Source organism: Pavona decussata, unplaced genomic scaffold (genome assembly GCF_977016875.1).
Source record: "Pavona decussata unplaced genomic scaffold, jaPavDecu1.1 SCAFFOLD_94, whole genome shotgun sequence".
NCBI classification, from domain to species: Eukaryota; Metazoa; Cnidaria; class Anthozoa; order Scleractinia; family Agariciidae; genus Pavona; species Pavona decussata.
In genome coordinates, this window is record NW_028145511.1 from 430925 (window position 1) to 451539 (window position 20615).

General features: G+C 40.3%; 2 protein-coding genes across 2 annotated transcripts; one reads left to right on the forward strand and one right to left on the reverse strand.

The window, feature by feature from the left end:
• The first annotated feature begins 336 nt into the window (after positions 1-336).
• LOC146473215 (alpha-1D adrenergic receptor-like) lies at positions 337-3319 on the forward strand. The gene has a single exon (XM_085118450.1). It carries the CDS (start codon positions 1607-1609, stop codon positions 2591-2593), a length of 987 nt encoding a protein of 328 aa, XP_084974576.1. The 5' UTR covers positions 337-1606; the 3' UTR covers positions 2594-3319.
• A 2194-nt stretch (positions 3320-5513) lies between these two features.
• Positions 5514-12207, reverse strand: LOC146473216 (histamine H2 receptor-like). The gene is made up of 2 exons (XM_085118451.1): positions 12077-12207; positions 5514-7327 (listed from the first exon to the last, which is right to left on the reverse strand). The coding sequence occupies exon 2, from the start codon at positions 7260-7262 to the stop codon at positions 6246-6248; it is 1017 nt and encodes a 338-aa protein (XP_084974577.1). The 5' UTR covers positions 7263-7327; positions 12077-12207; the 3' UTR covers positions 5514-6245.
• Between the last annotated feature and the right edge of the window lie 8408 nt (positions 12208-20615).

The following is a 20615-nucleotide window of genomic DNA, read 5'->3' on the forward strand; positions in this document are numbered from 1 at the left end:
AGGGTTGCCGAAAAGAAGCAAATAACAAGAAATTCAAGTACATCTCGAACAAAGCTTAGGGATATACGTAAGAGTGTTGTAATTGAAGAAGAAGGTAAGCAATTTTGCTAACAATGGGCGTGAAATTCCGCTTCTTGAATTCCACCTGTATCGACTTTCGACCACTTTCAAAAACTCAGTTATTGCACGACCGTGCAATAAATCATGCCTAAATGCCCATCTGTTGTGAACCATTTTCAATGATATACATAATACAATTAAAATAAACACACGTTCATAGAAAATTTAATACTGGGCAAGAAACCACGAAACTTATTTAAGATCTAAATACGAGATAAAAAGATAATGAATGAAGCATACCTACACCTGTTTTCTTCATTTGATTTTTTTTTTCGCTATGCAGTTGCCGATTAAACCGATACTGACCTGTAAGTGAGCTAAGAAAGTCATTGCCTTGAATTTTCCAGAATTTGTAAACTAAACTCGGTTTGAAATTCTTGCTGACTGTAGCGTGCTCGATCGCCTGACTGTTATCGAGTGGCTAATAGTCTGTGGACGCTTTAAGACTCCTGTCTTCCGCGCAAAATTTCAACAACTGTCCAATTCAACTAGCCTTTAAGTCTGGACCTAATGGGTGGGCAGTAAATCTTATCAAACTACGGCGCCTACAGGACACTGGGCGTGTGTAGAGGTTACCAACAAATGAGTCATCACAAATTATATTTTGGGAACAAGAGAATTCTGACAATAAACCGGAATCGATATTTTCGTGATTGCCGTTTGTATAATCACAAATTGGGAACCAAAACATAATTAATACGTTGGAATAGTCACAATTTATGGCAATCAGTAAAGATTACGTTTTAATGTATATACAGTTTATAATGAAAATACCGTAATCGATTTCGCCTGTTATTGTCAGCTGAAACACAAGTTACTAAGACCTATATTGAAAATCCACCGCAGATTTCCCACAAACTCACGAAATATGCATATTTGTCTGCAGTAAACAGTTTGCTCCTCGGGTGGTCGAACATGTCTTGGAAAGAAAGTCATTCTTGATGCCCTTATGACAATAGTACTTCCTGGAACAATTTAAAATTTTCCACTTCCTGAGAGCGGTTAGCACCGGTCGGGAATCGAAACAATATTTTGAATTGTTCATTAGTTGACCTCATAAAAATACTAATCTCTGTTTACCTTCGGAAATGAAGTGAATATATTTTTAATTGTTATTAACCCCAACCGGCGTGTTCTCCTAAATCAAGAACACGTATGTCTACCTGTATTCCTAAAGCACTGCTCGTAACGACGCTTCGTGCTGCGATCTATGCCCTCAGAAATTTTTTTCAAAACTACCCGGCCGCAAACTTCCACGTTTCATTTCCGCTCGGTTGCATGGGCGCCTAACCGGATATCGTCACCGCATGTGACGAAAGGGAAATCATTAGTGCTCTGCCCAGTTAAATATCACACGTATAATTGACATAACTCAGTCTGATTTAGCGGTTGGTGGTGGAACGTTCATCGGCTTATACAACATCTAAGGTTGTTGCTTTTCTACGAAGAATTCACGCAACTTCTTTGCGAAAACGAACTCCCAATCATGGGTTTCAACAAGAGCGACTCCATTGGTACTTTGTCGACCAAAGATGAATGTCATTTCTTGCCCATGGAACACGTGTATGGAATGTTGGTTGTGAATATTTTGTCCATAGTCATTGGCACGGCCGGCAATGTGTTGGTGATCGGAACAGTCCGCACGAATTTTACTCTACAGATAATTTCCAACTATTGGCTTGTAAGTATGGCCATCGCGGATTTGTTTGTGACTGCCCTTGGACAGCCACTTTTTGCAGTCTTCCTGGGTCTTCAAATTGGTGGCGAATGCAACGAAATCGTTTCGCAAGCGTTCCGTTTGATCGCCAACATGTCGTGTTCGGCCTCCGTCCTGCATTTGTGTCTCATAAGCATCGATCGCTGCTTGGTCATTCTACGGCCGCACGATTTCAGGACAATTCGCACAAAGAAGCGCTTCAAGATTGCGTTGGTCATCGCTTGGATGCTGCCAATCATCTACGGCATTTTACGCCTCACGGTCAGCAAGAAAGGAACATCGTATTTCACCGTAATTGCCGTGGGAATCTGCTACATTGCAATTATCTCATGCTACACGTTAATCATCCTGAAGGTCAGGAAACAAGGCTCGGCGACTCTGAAACGCATTCGTGGTCCCAATGGAAGAAGCGTTGCCTCTGAACACATGGTAGAGCGTCGCGTGACAGTCACGATAGCTATTGTTGTTGTTATCTTCACCGTTTGCTGGTTCCCTCTCTTGTACCTACGCTCTGCGTTCGCAGAGGAGAACTTTGGCGTGGCCTACGATTGGGCGCGGACACTTGCTCTGAGCAATTCTTCCATGAACCCATGGATTTATTGCTTCAGGATCGCCGAATTTCGCGAAGCTTACAGAAGACTATTGAGGTGTCAATGGAAACCCGCCTGCAGAGGTGGGGCAGGCGAACCGCGAGAAATGAACACCACGCATTCAAGTGACTTGGAAACGACCCAGCAAGGCCCAAATGCCGTGTAAAGGTCCACTGTGATTGAACTCTTGCGTGAGAGGAGAAAGGATTTTTTGTCTGGATTGACAAGCTCATTCAAAGCTGTTGAAACTTTAGACAAATGTTCAGTGTTTAAGCACTCACCATTACCCCCAGGGCTTTGAGCGTAACCGTGGGAGCCAGTAGATTTGGCCTCAGTATTTTCCCGCGGGCCTAGAACCACGAAACGTGCGAAAAATCTTTCAGTACTCAAGAACTTTATCGAGTGAAGAACAGATAATTATGCGTACTCAAGAACCGACAATATTTCTCTTTTGAATAGCTAGAAGATGCTGTTGAAAAACTAAGACAAATATTCTAGACAAATATTTTAACTGCTGTGTGACGTCTGTGACCTCCAAATCGTCAGTTTAAAATTAGAAATATCCATGACATTGTCTGCGTCAGTGCAGAATTTCGGTTTTTTCTAGTTTATTTTGTTCATTAAAAGGTTAAGAAAACAATTATGTGATCGAATACTCCATATGCTTTAGTGCTAACATCACGCCATTTCGGTTTTCAAAACTGAAGATCAAAGAGTATTAAAATAGTTTATAAATTGCCATAAGTAGTTTACCTTCAGATTCCTTTAAATTTAAAGAATTCGACTTTACGCGTCCCGCATATTCCGAGTATATTAATTTTTCATTTGAAGACCTAACTGTTGATTGTTGTGTAATTACGAAGAATGAAATAAAAGTTTTAATTAAATCCGATTCAATATCCGTCATCTGGTCACATGATTTGCAATGAACTCGATTTTAGCCGGTTAACTTCATTTTTCATTGAAAAGTGGCACACTGACAGAATACTAGTTTGTTTGCGTATGAATAACGCAGACAATTTGCCTCCAGAGGGTATGAATTCGTGGTTTTTTCCTCCGTAAACTCGGCTGATATTTGAAAACAAACGAAGGCATAAAAACCAGCATGATACTTTATCGACCAGATTTAAGATTTGTTTTAAAATAGATTGCGTGAGAACCTTATCGGGAAGATATTGGCCAACTGAGGTTTTTTGGAAAATTTCTAACTATCTTACAGCGTTTGCATTGCTCCTTCAGTTACTTATAAACTGAGTATACCTTCTTCGGAAAGTAAAATGTTTCAGTGGTTTATAAATAGTGCCCGTCCAGTCTTCGGAAAGTAAAATTTTTCAGTTTTGAAGCGTAGCTCAGATATAACAGGAACAGAAAAATTGCTCTTAAGAGTTTTCACAGCACTCGTTTGTCATATGCTAAAGAGAACAATTAAATGCTAATAAGAACAACATCAAAGAATTGAAAGACAAAAACAAACCATTGTTAAGTCAAACAATACTATAACAACAACAGTCATATAAGAATGACACACAAAAGAAGCTAAAGAAATTAAAGCTGGATTTCTCTCACGGTAAAGGATTTGTTTTCTTCAGCGACATAACAAGTTTTTGAAGGGTCTCGGACATGCTACCAACGCCACACGGGGGTGCCACCATATCATGTTTTTGAAAATTTACTCATTTTTGTTTTTCATCCCCTTGATGCCCGGGGAGGGTTCTCCCTTATATGGGCTATATAGGTACGTGCCGCGAGATAGGGTACGGTTTTCGAGGTTCTCAGTCCTTAAATAGGGTATCATTTTTTCTCATTTAGCAACACGTTCCTGGATTTGTCCTTAGATAGGGTACCTAAATTGTATCAGTTAAATTGAAGCTTGTAAGCGCCACGTTTTACGAAAAAGAAATGGCTTTTTAAAACTGTAGTGTCCGCTGAAGTATTAGAAAAGCGATTTTCATAGAGATTTGTGTTTATCAGTGCACATTAGCCGTTGTTTGGGTTCCTTGAATAGGGTGCCATTGTTCGGGTTCGGTCCTTAAAAAGGGTATCTGTTTTTCGGCCCTTCCTTTACCCTTAAATAAGGTCAAGGTTTGAGAACCTTCGCAGCACACCCCTATTGAAAATTTTCGGGAGTACCCCCCCCCCCCCCCCGGGCCGTAATGCAGCCCGGTTTAATAGTCATTTTGTGTTCCGGCCAGTACTTCACAAAATCCAACAAACATGTACGTACGGAGAGCGACAATACGCAGCGAAGCAAGAAGAAGGAAATTGGCAAAATTTTGGAAGTTGTAGCTCATTGCGTGCAGACCAAAGAATCTGTAAAAAGGCCGCAATGTTAGTTCACCTTAAATAAAAATAAATATTTTTTTAAATAAATGACTTTATTTAAGTGTCGAAGTATTTAGCACTGTTGTGCTAATTAGGGACTCTACAAATCAGTGAAATAAATATACAAAATGAACATAACATTTGTTAAAAATCCCAACCGGTGGGAGGCAAACCAGTTTTTTTTTTATTTTTTACAAAGCGTGGCCTTAGATTTGAAAACGGAGCTACCGTGAAACAAATCCATATGGTCAAAGCTGGCCTTGAACCCGGGGCCTCCTTCAAACATGGATAAACATTTGCAAAATTAAGCAATACTATAAAATAGCCTGGTAACTTCAATTCAAAAGAGTTTAAGCCTATTTTTACATTGTAATGCGTGCACGCCGAGTTCAAGTATCTTCGAAAATAAAATGGTACAATGCTTTTGAGTGTTATATTATCACCGTAATTAAGTGGGACACTCACTCAGCAGCATTTAATGACAGTCTCTGATAGCATATAAGATTTGTATCGATCAGAGAAGCGTCACGTTTAATTTACGGCCGCAAAATGGCCGAAATGATCTGGCACGTGACCATGATTCTCCTACGTTTGTTGTTCGCGCGCAGTGTTCTGTTGCTTAGTGAAAGTAAGTAGTTTCGCGCGAGCAAAAACGCGATCGAGTTTTATCTTAATCTTGCACCGTACTCTTCTAACTTGAGGAAACGTGAGCAAGACTCAGTCACTTGAGACTCAGTTGACTCAGTTGGTCACTTTGCAACAACTTTAGTTTTCCAACATGGATCCCATATTTTTAATGATCTGTGATTCCCAATACAGGCCAACCGGCCTGCTCCCTTAAAACATTCCCCCGGCTGGCTATTTTATGGATTGTCAGTTTTCATACAGTTTTGCTCAATTTTTTTCTTTCAACGGTTGGTTTTCAGTAAAAATAATAAAACTGATTCACATAAATCAATGACAAACGTGTAAAAACTGAGTCATGGAACCACCGGGGGCTTTTAATTTGTTCGCGATAAATTGGGGGAGGTCAAGGGCCGAAAAATAAGTCATGCTTGGATAATATTATCTTTCACAATTTCCTTTACATGTTATGTCAACGTTACGAAGTTCCTGTGTTCTAGTTATTTCTCGGTGCATCCTGTATAGCTAAAACTGTTTACTTGAACGTTTACATGGATCAAAATATTATATAGAGATTGGAAACAATTTTTTTAGTACTTTTCGCAATTTATGCTTAGGTTCATGAGCCAAAATTTTATACTTAGCAGTTTCCCATACAGTACTACCAACTTCGGCTTTGAATAAAAAAAATAACAATTTCAATCAATTCCTGAGTAGAATTCCAATTTAAAAATTAAAATAGGAAGCTGTTCCACAGAGTCTCTGACCCAGTCTAAATAATTGCATGATATTTTCACAACTTCTTCTGAACTAGTAAGTTATGTCAGATGAAAATATATGCAGTTCAAGGTTGCATCGTTAGACGAGTCATTTCATACGGTATAGGGAACTTGCTGAGTGGTTTCTAATTCGCTGGAATTAATCGTGTTATGCTGGCGTTGGGCCCCCTTTCCGTCCCCACATGCGGGCTTCCATTGACACTTCAAAAGTCTTCTGTAAGCTTCGCGAAACTCCGCGATCCTGAAGCAATAAATCCATGGGTTCATGGAAGAATTGCTCAGAGCAAGTGTCCGTGCCCAGTTGTAGGCAACGCCAAAGTTCTCCTCTGCGAACGCAGAGCGCAGGTACAAGAGAGGGAACCAACAAACGGTAAAGATAACAACAACAATAGCTATCGTGACTGTCACGCGACGCTCTACCATGTGTTCCGAAGTCATGCTTGTACGTCCAGAGCCTGAGGGAGTACGCCGAATGCGTTTTAGAGTCGCCGAGCCTTGTTTTCTGACTTTTAGAATGATTAAGGCATAGCATAAGATGATCGTCATGTAGCAAAGTCCCACGGCAATTACTGTGAAATACGATGTTCCTTTCTTGCTGACCGTGAGGCGCAGAACGCCGTAGATGACCGGCAGCATCCACGCGATGACCAACGCAATCCTGAAGCGCTTTTTTGTGCGAATTGTCCTGAAATCGTGCGGCCGTAGAATGACCAAGCAGCGATCGACGCTTATGAAACACAAATGCAGAACGGACGCTGAACACGACATGTTGGCGATCAGACGGAACACTTGCGACACGATTTCGTTGCATTCGTCACCAATTTGAAGACCCAGAAAGACTGAGAAGAGCGGCTGACCCAGTGCTGTCACAGATAGATCGGCTACGGCCATGCTTACAAGCCAAAAGTTGGAAATCGTTTGTAGACTAAAATTCAAGGGGACTGTACCGATCACCAATATATTCCCGATCGTACCGATTACCGTCGATAAAACATTCACCGCCATCATTCCATAGACGTGTCCAATGGGCAGCAACTTGTCACACTGAATGGTGGCTGGAGCTGTCCCCGTGGAGGAGTTCGAAGGAAGGTCCATGATTACTGAGGACATCTGTTGTAGCTTGTCGCACAAACGAACTAATATGAAATCATTTTTGAACGCGTCGTCATCAACACCTACACGAGAGAGATAGAGAGAATTATGTCAATAATATTTCATGTCAACAACAACAACTCTATCAATCACGTTTCAAGCACTGGAACGGAAAAAGCACTTTCATGATATTTGTGAAAGTACGGCTGCCAACCAATAATAACAGCGGTGCGTTTATTGGACGTGCTTCTCTGCCGACTTCCGGGTTAGGCCGCCGAAATTTTTTCATTGTTTATCAGCGCACAAGTTAGGACTTAGAAGCAAAACACTAAAATTATTGGTAGCACTGAAGGGTGGGGGTGGGGGGGGGGGGGGGGGGTTGGGGAGGACCAAGGATTTACTCAATTGAGTGGAACCTATCTCTGTTTCAGTGCAATCATCCCTACCCATCCATTCAATTTTATCAATGATTCTGATAAAGGTTATCGTCTTCGGAGAATGTCAATACATGGGATACTTTATTCACGTCCCCAGTGACCTCAAACCACGGGGTCGGTGTCAACGCTTCTGTGATTGGCTAGCGCGTATTCTTTTACACCCACTCAGTTTTGGCGGGAACTTGTGACGTCAACAAATTGTTAGGAAGTTTTAAAAATAGGAATCATTTTTATAAGAACGTTTTTAGTAGTCTCAATTACGGGTTTACGCTTAAAGGTATTTCTCATTTAGGGTTTGTTCTTGGTTTAAGATCATTCAAGTTTTACCACCTTGAGTTAGCCTGCAGAGGCGTTTCCTAAGTTTTCGAGTAGTGCCGTCTACTGAAAGGATTTGTCGAATTTTGGTGTGGTATTTTAAAGTAGGCATGCTTGAGAATTAAAGCTGACCTTGGATTTTACCGGCCCTGAGATTCATGTTTGGGTTTATTGTCTAACTTTGTTCTTTTGTTATGGAGTTTTCATTGATGGTCCTCCACTTGTTATTGTCGAGCATGTAGGTATGTTTTCGCACTTTAAGTTAAGCAGTTAAGTGTGAAGCTAGGGCCCCCTTGGTCAGGGAACCCAAACATGTCTACAATTATAGTATATAGTGAGGTTCGCAAATTAGATGTTAGTTGAGAGTTAGTGCTGCGCTGAGCTGTAGAATAAACGATTAGAGACAAAGAAGACTCCTGGTACCTCTTCCGCAATTGCAAGCTAAGCGAGTCGCTACTTAACAAAATGCAATTAATTAAAGTCTGCAAGACCACAGCGACAAATTAAAACCGATGAGTGGTGGCGGATCTCTTGAAGACCTGGATCAGTAAGTGATTTCAAATGCAAGATGTAGACGACAGACTGATCCTGACGGTAGAGGTGGCGAAAAAATAAACAAAATGACTAAAAGAAATGAAGTACATTAATTTTGCCCGATATTTTGGTTTGCAACACAAACCTTCCGCGGGGGCTGAATGAAAAATAAAGAGAAAAAACTGAGTTTCCGTTCAGCCCTTGAGGAAGGTATGTGTTGCAAACTGAAATACCGGGCAAATTTGGTATTAATATATTTCATTTCTTCTCAGCAACAGCAACAAGATCTTTATTATGTAAAACAAAAACAAAAAACATAAAAGGAAACGTCGGAGGTTATCCCTATCGAGGACGTTCAATAATGTAAAAATTTTAAAAGTGTAACTTATTTTAAAAAATTTTCTCAGTTCACTTTGAAAATATTACAATTGCACGCTTCCGCTTTTTCTTTAGGGCGCGCGTTTTAGCCATTTAGTTTTGTTTATTTTTCGCTCTTAGGATCGGTCTGCCATCTATATTTTGCGTACGTGCAAACCACTCCCAATACAGCCCGATGCTACGCCTACTTCCCCTGCGAGAGGAGAGGAACGCGTAGGGAAGTATCAGGCCCAATTCATATCATAAGAGGCGATAACCTCCATCGCCTCCAAAAGAAAAACCCATCCGGACGAGAATCCGGTGTAACTTTTCTGTCTCCGTTTATCTCTCCCGCCAGTTCTTCCGCCATCTTGAATAAATAATAAATAGAAAATAACCGAGTCTTCTTTTTTTAGACTTTTAATTGATATTTCACGTGATTATTAAAAAGACCATTTTTTTTATCCCTGGATTAATGCCATATGGAGATCTAGCTGGCATTCGTTCTGATCGACGAAAAAGGTCATACGCCGTTTCTCGTTAATGCAACTGATGCCATCACATTTATTCCATGGCGCATATGCCACACATTGGCATTCAAATCCTAGCAGTAGCGTGGAGGATGTTTAATGGCCTTAGCTCCCACGAGTCTCCTGTAGCTCAATGGTAGAGCATCCGAACTAGTAATCGGAAGTTCTTAGGTTCGACTCCTGATAGGAGCACTCGGATTTCCTTTTTCTGAGTAAAGAATGCCCGTGTCACTCACTGAATAATTCATCATTCTCAATATAAATTCTTGTAAGAAATAGCAGTTCGCTAATACAGTGGTTGTTAATTTGCTCACAGATGGAAGGTCCGGCTTAGCATAAATTATAAAGTTCTATAAAACATTTCACTCACAAAGATTAGTGTATAAGGCCCCCCCGGGGCCTCGGGGAAGAATTTCCCAGGGGCTCCAATATTTGTCGCAACTCTTTTTTGACCAAAATATATTGCGAATTCCCGCACCGTAAAAAACGTTAGAGTATTTCGACCTGAAAACACGGTGCAACATACCTTACAATATTTTGGCTACTCTACCTCGGGTATCAGAAGTTTCTTATCTCGCGCCGCGCCGCGAGGACTCGGGATCGGCTGGAGGCCGACCGTCCTCGGCCAAAGCCGGCTGACGCCACGAGCGTCGTTTTCGTTCCCAGAGGCTGCGTTCCTTTTGGTCAGCACCAAGGAAGCAAGACGTAGCGTTTGGCCTCCACTGACCTAAACGTGCGCGGGCTCTGCGGACGAGATTGTCAACAGGCTCTTTTCGATATTTTAAAATTCAACTTAACAATGAGGCCAAGATCAGAGATAACAAACGAAATAATTTGAATAACCATGCTCGCTATTTCACTGGTGTAAGGAAATACGACCATATTACTCCTGTCTAATACATCTTCATTGGTTACCTGTTTCATACCGGATCATGTTTAAGCATTTGTTTATAAATCATTGAATGGTCTTTGCCTGCAATATCTAATGCAAGGACTTACACTGGTACTTGTATTATTTGCCCTTGGTTTTCTTAAGTTTATTTATTGTTGGTGTTAGGTAACGAAGCAATCAGTGTTTTATGTATAGTGATTCTATGCAATGGCGATTAAAAATACGTAAAAGTAAAATGGTTTCAGACCTTTCTATTTATGTTTGAGTGTAATACTGATCTAGCGCTGATCAAACACTGTATTTTCCTGGTATAAATTTGGAACGAAAGGTGTTCTGTTTTGGACCGTTTCTCGGGAAACTAATCCGTCGGTCTAACATTCTTGAAATTGGTTTTCCACAGATACATATCAATGAATATTACAATGGATTGTTGACATTAAACCATGCCTTATTTTACTATTTTTGACCTCAAGTGAATCTTTCGCTGGTATTTGTTTGGAAATGGCTATTCTCTATCGTTTTTGGTAAAATTCCACTATTTTTTTAACAGAATTTATACCAGCCGATATTTTTAGTTAGAATTTTTTTTAACTGAACTTATTTGAATAATAGCGATAATAATCATAAAGCCTTTTCATTTGAAGGTGTCTGTCAGTGTACGATACTTTTTGTTCTATGACCTCGTGTTGTATTTTTAATTTAGGAACTGGAACTTGTAAACACGTACTCCGTAATTTGTGGAAAAAGGCGTACGTGGACTAATAATACCGACTTTCTTCTTGAAAAGTTGCTGTTTTACAACAACTACACTTGATGTTGCTTGCAACTAGTAGTTCAACTTAATGAAAACATATACTTCCAGTTGTTAATGTACAATTTTTATCCATACAAACGTTCATTGTAATTTTTATATTCCTCCAGTTGTTTTAGTTTGGTTGGACGTTTTGAAGAACATAAAGAAAATCCTAAAAGAAAAGCACAGTTCTCTTGTCAAATAAAGGGAAGGAACATATTACAAATTCCGATAACAAGCAATCAAGCGAATGCTTACGTTAGCCTACAATAGAAGTTGACGAGAGTTTGACAGTAAGTTGTCAATCACGCTCCGACCAACACAGAAGCAACGCAAGAAGTTATAAGTAGAGAATTCTATGAACTGGACTGTAAAGTAAACTTCAAACAACAACTAAAGAGCCATTAAACAACGAATCAGTGTTCCAGTAAAGTGAGTAAAGCAGAGCTGATCCGGCCTAAGTTAGACGCAAACAGAGCTCTAACAATTCAGTCCTTTTCAAGATAGTTCCACCCAATTGTGAGGCTGCACATGCATACATAACTTATATAACAAAGGACCTTCGAACTATAAGCAAGACAGAGCATAACACAAGTCTTATAAAGGGTACTATCGCTACATGTCGCACTTTTTTCGCGCCCGAGCTTGAGATGAAAGTCGCAAACTGTGTAATTATAACTCGTGGCGATGTCAGGGCTTTTGGGCGCGATTCGGGTGCGGAATTTGCTGTATTTTGCTGCAATTTTCCCCAAATCGCCGCCAAGTTGCATGAAGTTTCGAACCGGCTGCGACATCGAGGCGACAAATCGTGGCCAAATCGTACCAGAAAAAGCGTACTAGCAGTACACTCTTGATTTTCATCCGGTGAACTTGAGCACGACAAAAGTTGCATTAAGAAGTGCGATAATTAAAAATTGCACAGAAAATCGCACGTGTAAAAGGACCTTCAAAGAGTAAATTTTCAAGAAACTTACAGGTTAGAAGTCATTGATGTCATCGATCATAATGCAATAAGGGGCGGTGTTTTACGGCGCCTGTTTCTCCATCGACCGTTCGTTCACTTCACGCAGTCCAAGAGTCATTTTCTTCGTCGCAACGTTCAAATACAATCTTTCCCGATTTTAGACTGTGAGCATAACTTTATATCCATTTTATCCAATATAATTAAAATTAACTTAACCAAACGGCTAAATGGATTAGGGGCAAGATAAGATTGCCATGATAATCAACAATAGGCGTTTCTTTTTGCCCCTCGCACAATACTGTCTTCTATTGTCTCCGGTAAAGTTAAGCCACAGATTGATCTCCAGTACGAGATACATCAGAATGAAACGTTAGTTTCATGCTAAACCCAACATCACTTCAAGTTGAGGGCGCGAATGCTGTTGTATCCGACAAAGCTGGCGCTTACCAGAGAGTTCCTTTATAATTTATTCAAACTAAGTAAAGCCGAGCTTTTGTTATTAAGAAGTCTACGGTTACCTGCACTCCCAAAAAAATCATACGGCAGACTCGAAGGCTCCAAGCTATACTTTAAGCGGCATAATGATTAATCAATTTCCTAAACAACACCGTTTTAAAATTATTTTAGTCAACACCTTTAAAAGCCACAAAATGCTATTTTTGGGCCGCCGTGTAGTTTGTGCGGAATAGAACGTGATACTACATGTCCTCCATGATCCTGGCACCTGCTTCATTGAGAGATGTTGCTGTATATTTTAATCATATTCCCTCGAACTTTTAAGCTTTTTTCTCCCCGCATACCTGGATTAAGGAATCATGTTCTTTGAAACCACAACTTGTTGGCCACGAATCCACTGCAGAACCTTCTTTATCTTGAGTTCACTAGACTTCGATCAGTTAATGCGTATTTTTAGCCTGCACACAGACTCCTTTAGTGATAAAGAAGACACATGTAAATTAGCAAGCGGCGCGCGGTGTCGTTCTCTTTCCCGGCTACCTCCTCCATCGCCATTCCCCAAGTAACTCTCATGATCTTCTCTCGTTTTCTCTTTTCTTAAAGGGGAAATATCACGGAAATTTGATTTCATTTCAAAACCCAATTGCAAAAATGTTTGTCTGACAACAGAAACGAAACAATTATTGTCTATAGTTTTGTTACAAATTATCACCCCAGTGCAATAAAACTGTTAGCCTGCGAGCAAGCTCTCTTGGGGGTGGGGGGCGGCCATCCCCAAGAGAGCTTGCTCGCAGGCTATAAAACTGTCGATTAGCCGGTGCCTCTGGCAGAGACAGAACAGAGTAGGTCGGAATGGATTGAAACTTGAAAAATGTTATTAGGCTAATGCTTTTCAAGTTCTCGTCTTTTTGTTTCCAAAGCGCGCTAGAACAGAGAACGAGTTGTGTTCCTTTCAAGAATTGAGTTGATTTCTCTCCTCTCATTGTTCTAGAATTATTTTGTAGCAAAGTAAAGGTGTTATTTCATCATTTTTAACAAAAGAGGTCAAAAACCCCATGATACTTCCCCCTTAAGTTTGGACACCCAACGAGCACATCGAAGCAATGTTCAGACCCAGTCCTGCATTCTCACGTAATGTTATGGCCTTTTAAAAGGAAAATTTGTGAAATCTAAGGCGGTTTCGAATCTTTTCTAAAAATTTAAATTGCCAAAAATTTTAGGGAACTCAATCTTATTCCCCAAATACACCGGAGCTGTTGTTGGCTTTTCGGAAATGGAAGATCACTTTTTTCGCACTTTTTGAAACGTATTTTCCCTTCTAGTTTTGTGTCTGAAAACAAAAGAAATTAGCTTTTCAACGCTGCGAAAGTTTGAGGTGACCTATCGCTAACTATCGCGAAATGTTTTTCTTCGTAATTTAGTCCGAATTGAATTTCTGAGCTGAGGCGGGAACGAGCTCGAGGTTGAGGTGGTTTATATCTTTCCGAACAGATATTTCAACGAAACGACAGTTGGGTTCCCAAAACGACTCACCAGGAAACAGCAAGGGCCAACTGTAAGTACCCCATACAAAACGTTAGAGTAATCTTCTAAGGTTTTTTACCGACAAAACCCCAGGTTTCTTCACGTACGTTCAGGCGACGTGTCATAATCTTTAATCCTGACATAAAACTGTCACAGAAATGTTCTTGTACTGTAAGTAAACCAGAGATTTACGGACTCAATGGCCGAGTTATATATATCATCAAGTCGTAAATGACTCATCTCAATTTTCCTGTACACACAAAAAGAGTTGTGGTAAAGAATTTTTTTTCCGCGGCTGAAGAATTTGACAGTGTAAATATACGGTTTCGATTACGACACAATCACGCGCACAACAGGACACAGGCGTCCTCTACTGTTAGTAGCGTGGAGCAGAATTTACTTGCATTCCTAGGTTATTCTGTTTTGAGACCACAAAATTGTCATAATCTGTTTTAATGTATGCCGAAAGAACATGATCTAAATTTAATCATCGAGCAAATGATACGTTTTCTGAAATGAAGTGCAAGATTTTCCCGGAGTGTATTCAAGAGGGCAGGCATAAATCAAGCGCGCTATTAAATCACCTTGAAACACGGTTGGAAGAAACATAGAAAAAAGACATCGTGAGCTTGCGAGTGAAATCCTGAAAAAAGTGATCGCACGGGTGTTATTGTCAACACAGTACAATAACAAATGCATTAATTTATTATGGTGAATCTTGAAGTATATGCATATTCATGGCACTACCATAGTAAACAGTTGCTCTCTATTGGTTTAAATTTACTTTAAAGTATTATCATATTTGTAAGAAAAACGTTGATCCGGGTAAGGCAGTCTCATGTGTACAAAATTATCAGATCCCGTGGCATTTGGCGAGCGGTCCTGTTGTGACTAGTTGTCTCTCTTCACTTATAGTCTGCGATACCAGATACACTACTTATTTCGCGATTTTTCGAAGAGGATAAAAGAACCTGAGAATTGAGTACAACATTTGCACCGGAAAAAAAGTTAACTTTTAGTTAAAAACAAAATGCACACACGCTTTTCCATAGAAGAAACACCAGACTGGCCCCGCAGAACAAGCGCTATTTTTCGTGTGTGTTTCGCGGGCGAGCGCAAAACGCGAGATAAACGCGCAATACAAGTCACGCGCGACAGGAGTGGTGAGAAGAAAAGAATAGACATTTACATGTATATGCATACCTCTTGTTCCATCATATAAACGATGCTATAGTTAACTGTACAAGGAGAAACAACCTTCAGTCTTGTGGAAATAAATTATTTCACGTTCTTTTAGAGCGTGTATGAAAGGGGGGGGGGGGGGGGGAGGTATTCACCATTCTGATCGATATCAATTGACCGATGCCTGGCTACACTGGTGACTGCATTGTCAAATCATACCATTTAAGATAGATTCCAACCATCCTGATGGATAAACATATTAAGTAGCCGCATTTGTGTTTTTTAATGTTACATCAGACCGCGTGAGGTGTGCCAGCCGCCGTTCTGATGCAGCAATTCAGCCCTTGATTTTTCCGATCCGTTAGCGTTTTTTTTATGTTACACCATACCGTATAAGGCGTGCCGCCTGCCGTTCGGATGGATAAAAATTTAAGGCTGAGTTGTTATATTAGCGTTTTTATGTTACATCAGACCGTATACGGCTGGCCGCCCGCCGTTCTAATGGATAAAAAAATTAAAGGCTCAGTTGCTGCGTTAGCGTTTTTTTATGTTACACCATACCGTATAAGGCGTGCCGCCTGCCGTTCTGATGGATAAAAATTTAAGGCTGAGTTGCTATATTAGCGTTTTTATGTTACATCAGACTGTGTGAGGTGTGTCACCCGCCGTTCTGGCCCCAGTTGTTCAAAGGCCGGATAACTTTATCCGGTGGATAAGGCACCATGAGAACCCGCAAGCCATAGTTACAGAGATATCGGTCATTTCAAATGACCGAGTTAAATGCCAGGTAAAATAGAAGACAGTAGAAAGTGTTGATGGAATAAGCAATACGAGTCTCCCGGTTTTTGAGAAACGAGTGCGATGTATCAGTCACACTTCAACACTTGACAGTTTCTGAGAAATTTAATATCACCGATTATCGCAACTAAAGCAGCTAAAACAGACTTCATCTGCGGAAAGCGGGCATGATACAACTTTCATGATACAATAACTATAGTATACTAGAACTAAAGGATGAAAGCTTTTATAACATACATTACTTGCAAAAATTTCGGACGATTTTAATTTCGGACAAAAATAGTGTCCGAAATAAAACGTCCGAAATATTAACGTCCGAAATTTTTTGCAAGGAATGTAGCAATCAGTACTCAGTATTGTTGTCGTTTTTTTTTTTTCATTTTAAATCTTAAACCAAGTCATCGATTCATCGGCGATTCACATTTCCTAGTTGAGTCGAAACGGTCGCTTAGAAGAGGAACTGGTATTTGCATTTAAACTTATTTTCGTGGAGTACTTGCCGAAGGTCATGCATCCTGATTTGAAGCGCTTAGCAACAAGTCTCCCCGCGGTAGGGACTTTTGATCATTTGCCGAGTCCCGGGGCATTCCTAACAACATACGTTTATTGAGGACGCACCAGGATCTACACCACAAAGTTGTCATAATCTGTTTTAATGTATGCCGAAAGAATATAATCTAAATTTAATCGTCGAGCTAATTATACCTTTTCTGAAATAAAGTGCAATATTTTCCCGGAGTCAAGCGCGCTATAAATCACCTTGAGACACGGTTAGAAGAAACATAAAAAGAAGGCAACGTAAGCTTGAGAGTGAAATCCCGAAGAAAAGCGATCGCACGAGTGTTATTGTCAATGCATTAATTATGGTGAATCTTGAAGAATTTGTATATTCATGGCACTACCATAGTAAACGGTAGCTCTCTATTGGCTTAAATTTACTTTAAGGTATTATCATGTTTGTAAGAAAAAAGTCGAGCCGGGTGAGGGAGTCTTATGTGGACAAAACCTGTCAGATCCCGTGGCATTTGGCGAGCGGTCCTGTTGTGACGAATTGTCTCATTTTCCCTATACCAGATACACTAATTGTTTCGCGATTTTTCGAAGAGGCTAAAAGAACCCGAAAATTGAGTTAAACACTTGTACCGGAAAAAAACAAGTCAACTTCTAGACGAAAGCAAAATGCACACGCACTTTTCCAGAGAAGAAACACCAGACTGGTCTCGCAGAACAAGCTTTATTTTTTGTGTGTGTTTCGCGGGCGAGCGTAAAACGCGAGGTGAACGCGCACTACGAGTCACGCGCGACAGGAGTGGTGAGAAGAAAAGAATATACATGTATATGCATACCTCTTTCTTGTTCCATCGTATTAACGATGCTACAGCAAACTGAACAAGGAGGGGACAACCTTAAAAATTTATTTCATGTTATTTTAGAGCATGTATGTAGGGGAGGTTATTCACCGTTCTGATCGATACAAATTGACCGATAGCTGGTTGCACTGGTTACTGCATTGTCACATCATAAATTTAAGGTAGATTCCAACCATTCTGATGGATAAACATAACATAACGCATTATTGTTTTTTTATGTTACATCAGACCGTATAAGGCGTGCCGCCCGCCGTTCTGATGGATAAAAAATTAAAGGCTGAATTGCTGTATTAGCGTTTTTTATATTACATCAGACCGTATAAGGCGTGCCGCCCGCCGTTCTGATGGATAAAAAATTAAAGGCTGAATTGCTGTATTAGCGTTTTTTATATTACATCAGACCGTATAAGGCGTGCCGCCCGCCGTTCTGATGGATAAAAAATTAAAGGCTGAATTGCTGTATTAGCGTTTTTTATATTACATCAGACCGTATAAGGCGTGCCACCCGCCGTTCTGATGGATAAAAAATTAAAGGCTGAATTGCTGTATTAGCGTTTTTTATATTACATCAGACCGTATAAGGCGTGCCGCCCGCCGTTCTGATGGATAAAAAATTAAAGGCTGAATTGCTGTATTAGCGTTTTTTATATTACATCAGACCGTATAAGGCGTGCCGCCCGCCGTTCTGATGGATAAAATATTAAAGGCTGAATTGCTGTATTAGCGTTTTTTATATTACATCAGACCGTATAAGGCGTGCCACCCGCCGTTCTGATGGATAAAAAATTAAAGGCTGAGTTGCTGTATTAGCGTTTTTTATATTACATCAGACCGTATAAGGCGTGCCGCCCGCCGTTCTGATGGATAAAAAATTAAAGGCTGAGTTGCTGTGTTAGCGTTTTTTATGTCATTTCAGACCGTATGAGGTGTGTCACCCGCCGTTCTGATGGATAGAAATTATAAAGCGCTGAGTTGCTGTATTTTTTTATTTTATGTTACATGAGTCCACGACACCGGCATCAACCATGACACTGGCTGTGCATTTTTTTTTCATTTAATTATTTTTACGAGTTTGCTTCATAGTCACTTCCTTCATTACTTCACCAGCTGTATAGTTTCGGCTCTTTTATTGCTTGTTTGTAAAATACTGACCTTACTGATAAAAGTGTTCTATATAGTCCCCTCATAATGGTTTTGGTCTGGTGTGAAAATAGATTTACAATTTGGACATTTCGACCAAAAGGTGAATTTGTCGTGCCCCCTGTTCTGAAAGTGAGTATGGATTGTTCCATTTCATCGTAAGTTTAGGAGTGAAATTTTGAGAGCTGCTCTCCTACACTATGAATGTTATGACGCCTACCCCCGGAACAATAATCCGGATGATGTACAATGCGAGATCATGTTAGCCGTGTTTATGTTAAGCTTGAATATTCGAAATAGTGGTTGTCTAGACAAATGCTCTTCTGTGATAACTTACGTCTTCTTGGCTAGGCAAGCCTTACCTTGGTTCTTTCTCTTGTATTACCTTTGTTTCAATGCCTACCATTTCGCATAATTAACACGCGCCAATTCCTTAGCAGAGGAATACATCCCTCATTTTTTGTCTTCGCATCTGTCTGGCCTCCCTTTCATTAGCGGCCCTTAGCAATCGCTTTCTTTTGTTCCTTGCTTCGCGCATCTTCCTTTTTTTTTTCCTCAAATGAACTTCCACGCGACTTTCGTGGCATGATCGATCACAATTTTGGAAGGGCGCGCTTTCCTCTCGTTCCCGCTAAACAGTACCGTAATATAATTCCGCGATCGCGTTTCAAGATGCTTTTATATGTGCCCGCGTTTCCACACAGTGATACTTATTATCTAAATTCGAATAGACAGCGGCTTATCGCAAAACAATAGAAACATTAGCTGGGAATGTTTTGTTCCGGAAGTGAATGTACAACTAGTAGATCTAAAGGCCCGGTCTAAAGGATGGCGATTAGTTTCCGAGCTTTGTGCACATGACGCAGAGGAGTCACATCTGACGAAATTCAGGCTTATATTTTTTTACCATGCAATTGCAGCGAAATTCGCGAAAATCGATCTTGTTGATTCATTACAAAACAAAGTACGTGGCCAAACAAAGCGTCATATGGTCTTGGTATTTTGCCGACGCGTCCCTCTTTAATATATAATTAAAGGTATACATATTTTTTGATCGGCATGATCAACAATTGCACGGTACCTCTCATTAGATGGTACGTACATAAGCACCGGCATGCCACAGACTTATTTAATTCGAATTTATTCTCGCCATCTTCTTATATGAGGATTAATGCGGTAATTTTGTATCGAGTTACGATATTCAAAAACACTGTCCAGATCGCAAAGAAAGAAGTGAGAATAACATGAGCCGTTCATTCTATGACATATTGAATGAGATTACAGACGCCTAATGATTCGATTGGCTCAACGGAGCGAATGCACTAATTACATTTCGCACCTACAAAAATCCAGATAATCCACTTAGCTAAGCGTTCCTAGTAACTACGGCACCATGCGGCGTCCAAAAAAAATCGCCTGCGGGTCCTCATGATTCAGGGTCTAAAATATACTTCACGTAAAGCGTTGTCCAAGGTTTTCGTACACTCCCAAACTTAACTGTGGTTAGAGTGTGCATATTCGCTTGTACAAGAGGAAATACTGAAATCTTTGCACAGATTGAAACTGACGGAAGCGACTTATCCACTGGATAAAGTTATCCGGCCTTTGAACAACTGATGGATAAAAAATTAAAGGCTGAGTTGCTGTATTAGCGTTTTATATGTTACATCAGGCCGTATAAGGTGGGTCACCCGCCGTTCTGATGGATAAAAAAATTAAAGGCTGAGTTGCTGTATTAGCGTTTTTTATGTACATCAGACCGTATAAGGTGTGTCACCCGGCGTTCGGATGGATAAAAAATTAAAGACCTGGTTGCTGTACTAGTGTTATTTTTTGTTACACGAGACCAGCACGCCGATATCAACCACGACACTGGCTGAGCAATTTTTTTTTGCATTTAATTATTTTACGAGTTTGCTTCATAGTCACTTCCTTCATTACTTCACCAGCTATTCAGTTTCGGGTCTTTAACTGTTTTCTTGTAAAATACTGACCTCGCTGATAAAAGTGTTCTATATAGTCCCCTCATTAAGGTTTTGTCTGGTGTGAAAATACATTTACAATTTGGACATTTAGAGC

Bases quoted from the DNA above. Each gene is read 5' to 3' on its own strand.
- LOC146473216 (XM_085118451.1), bottom strand. From the start codon at position 7,262: ATGTCCTCAGTAATCATGGACCTTCCTTCGAACTCCTCCACGGGGACA.
- LOC146473215 (XM_085118450.1), top strand. From the start codon at position 1,607: ATGGGTTTCAACAAGAGCGACTCCATTGGTACTTTGTCGACCAAAGAT.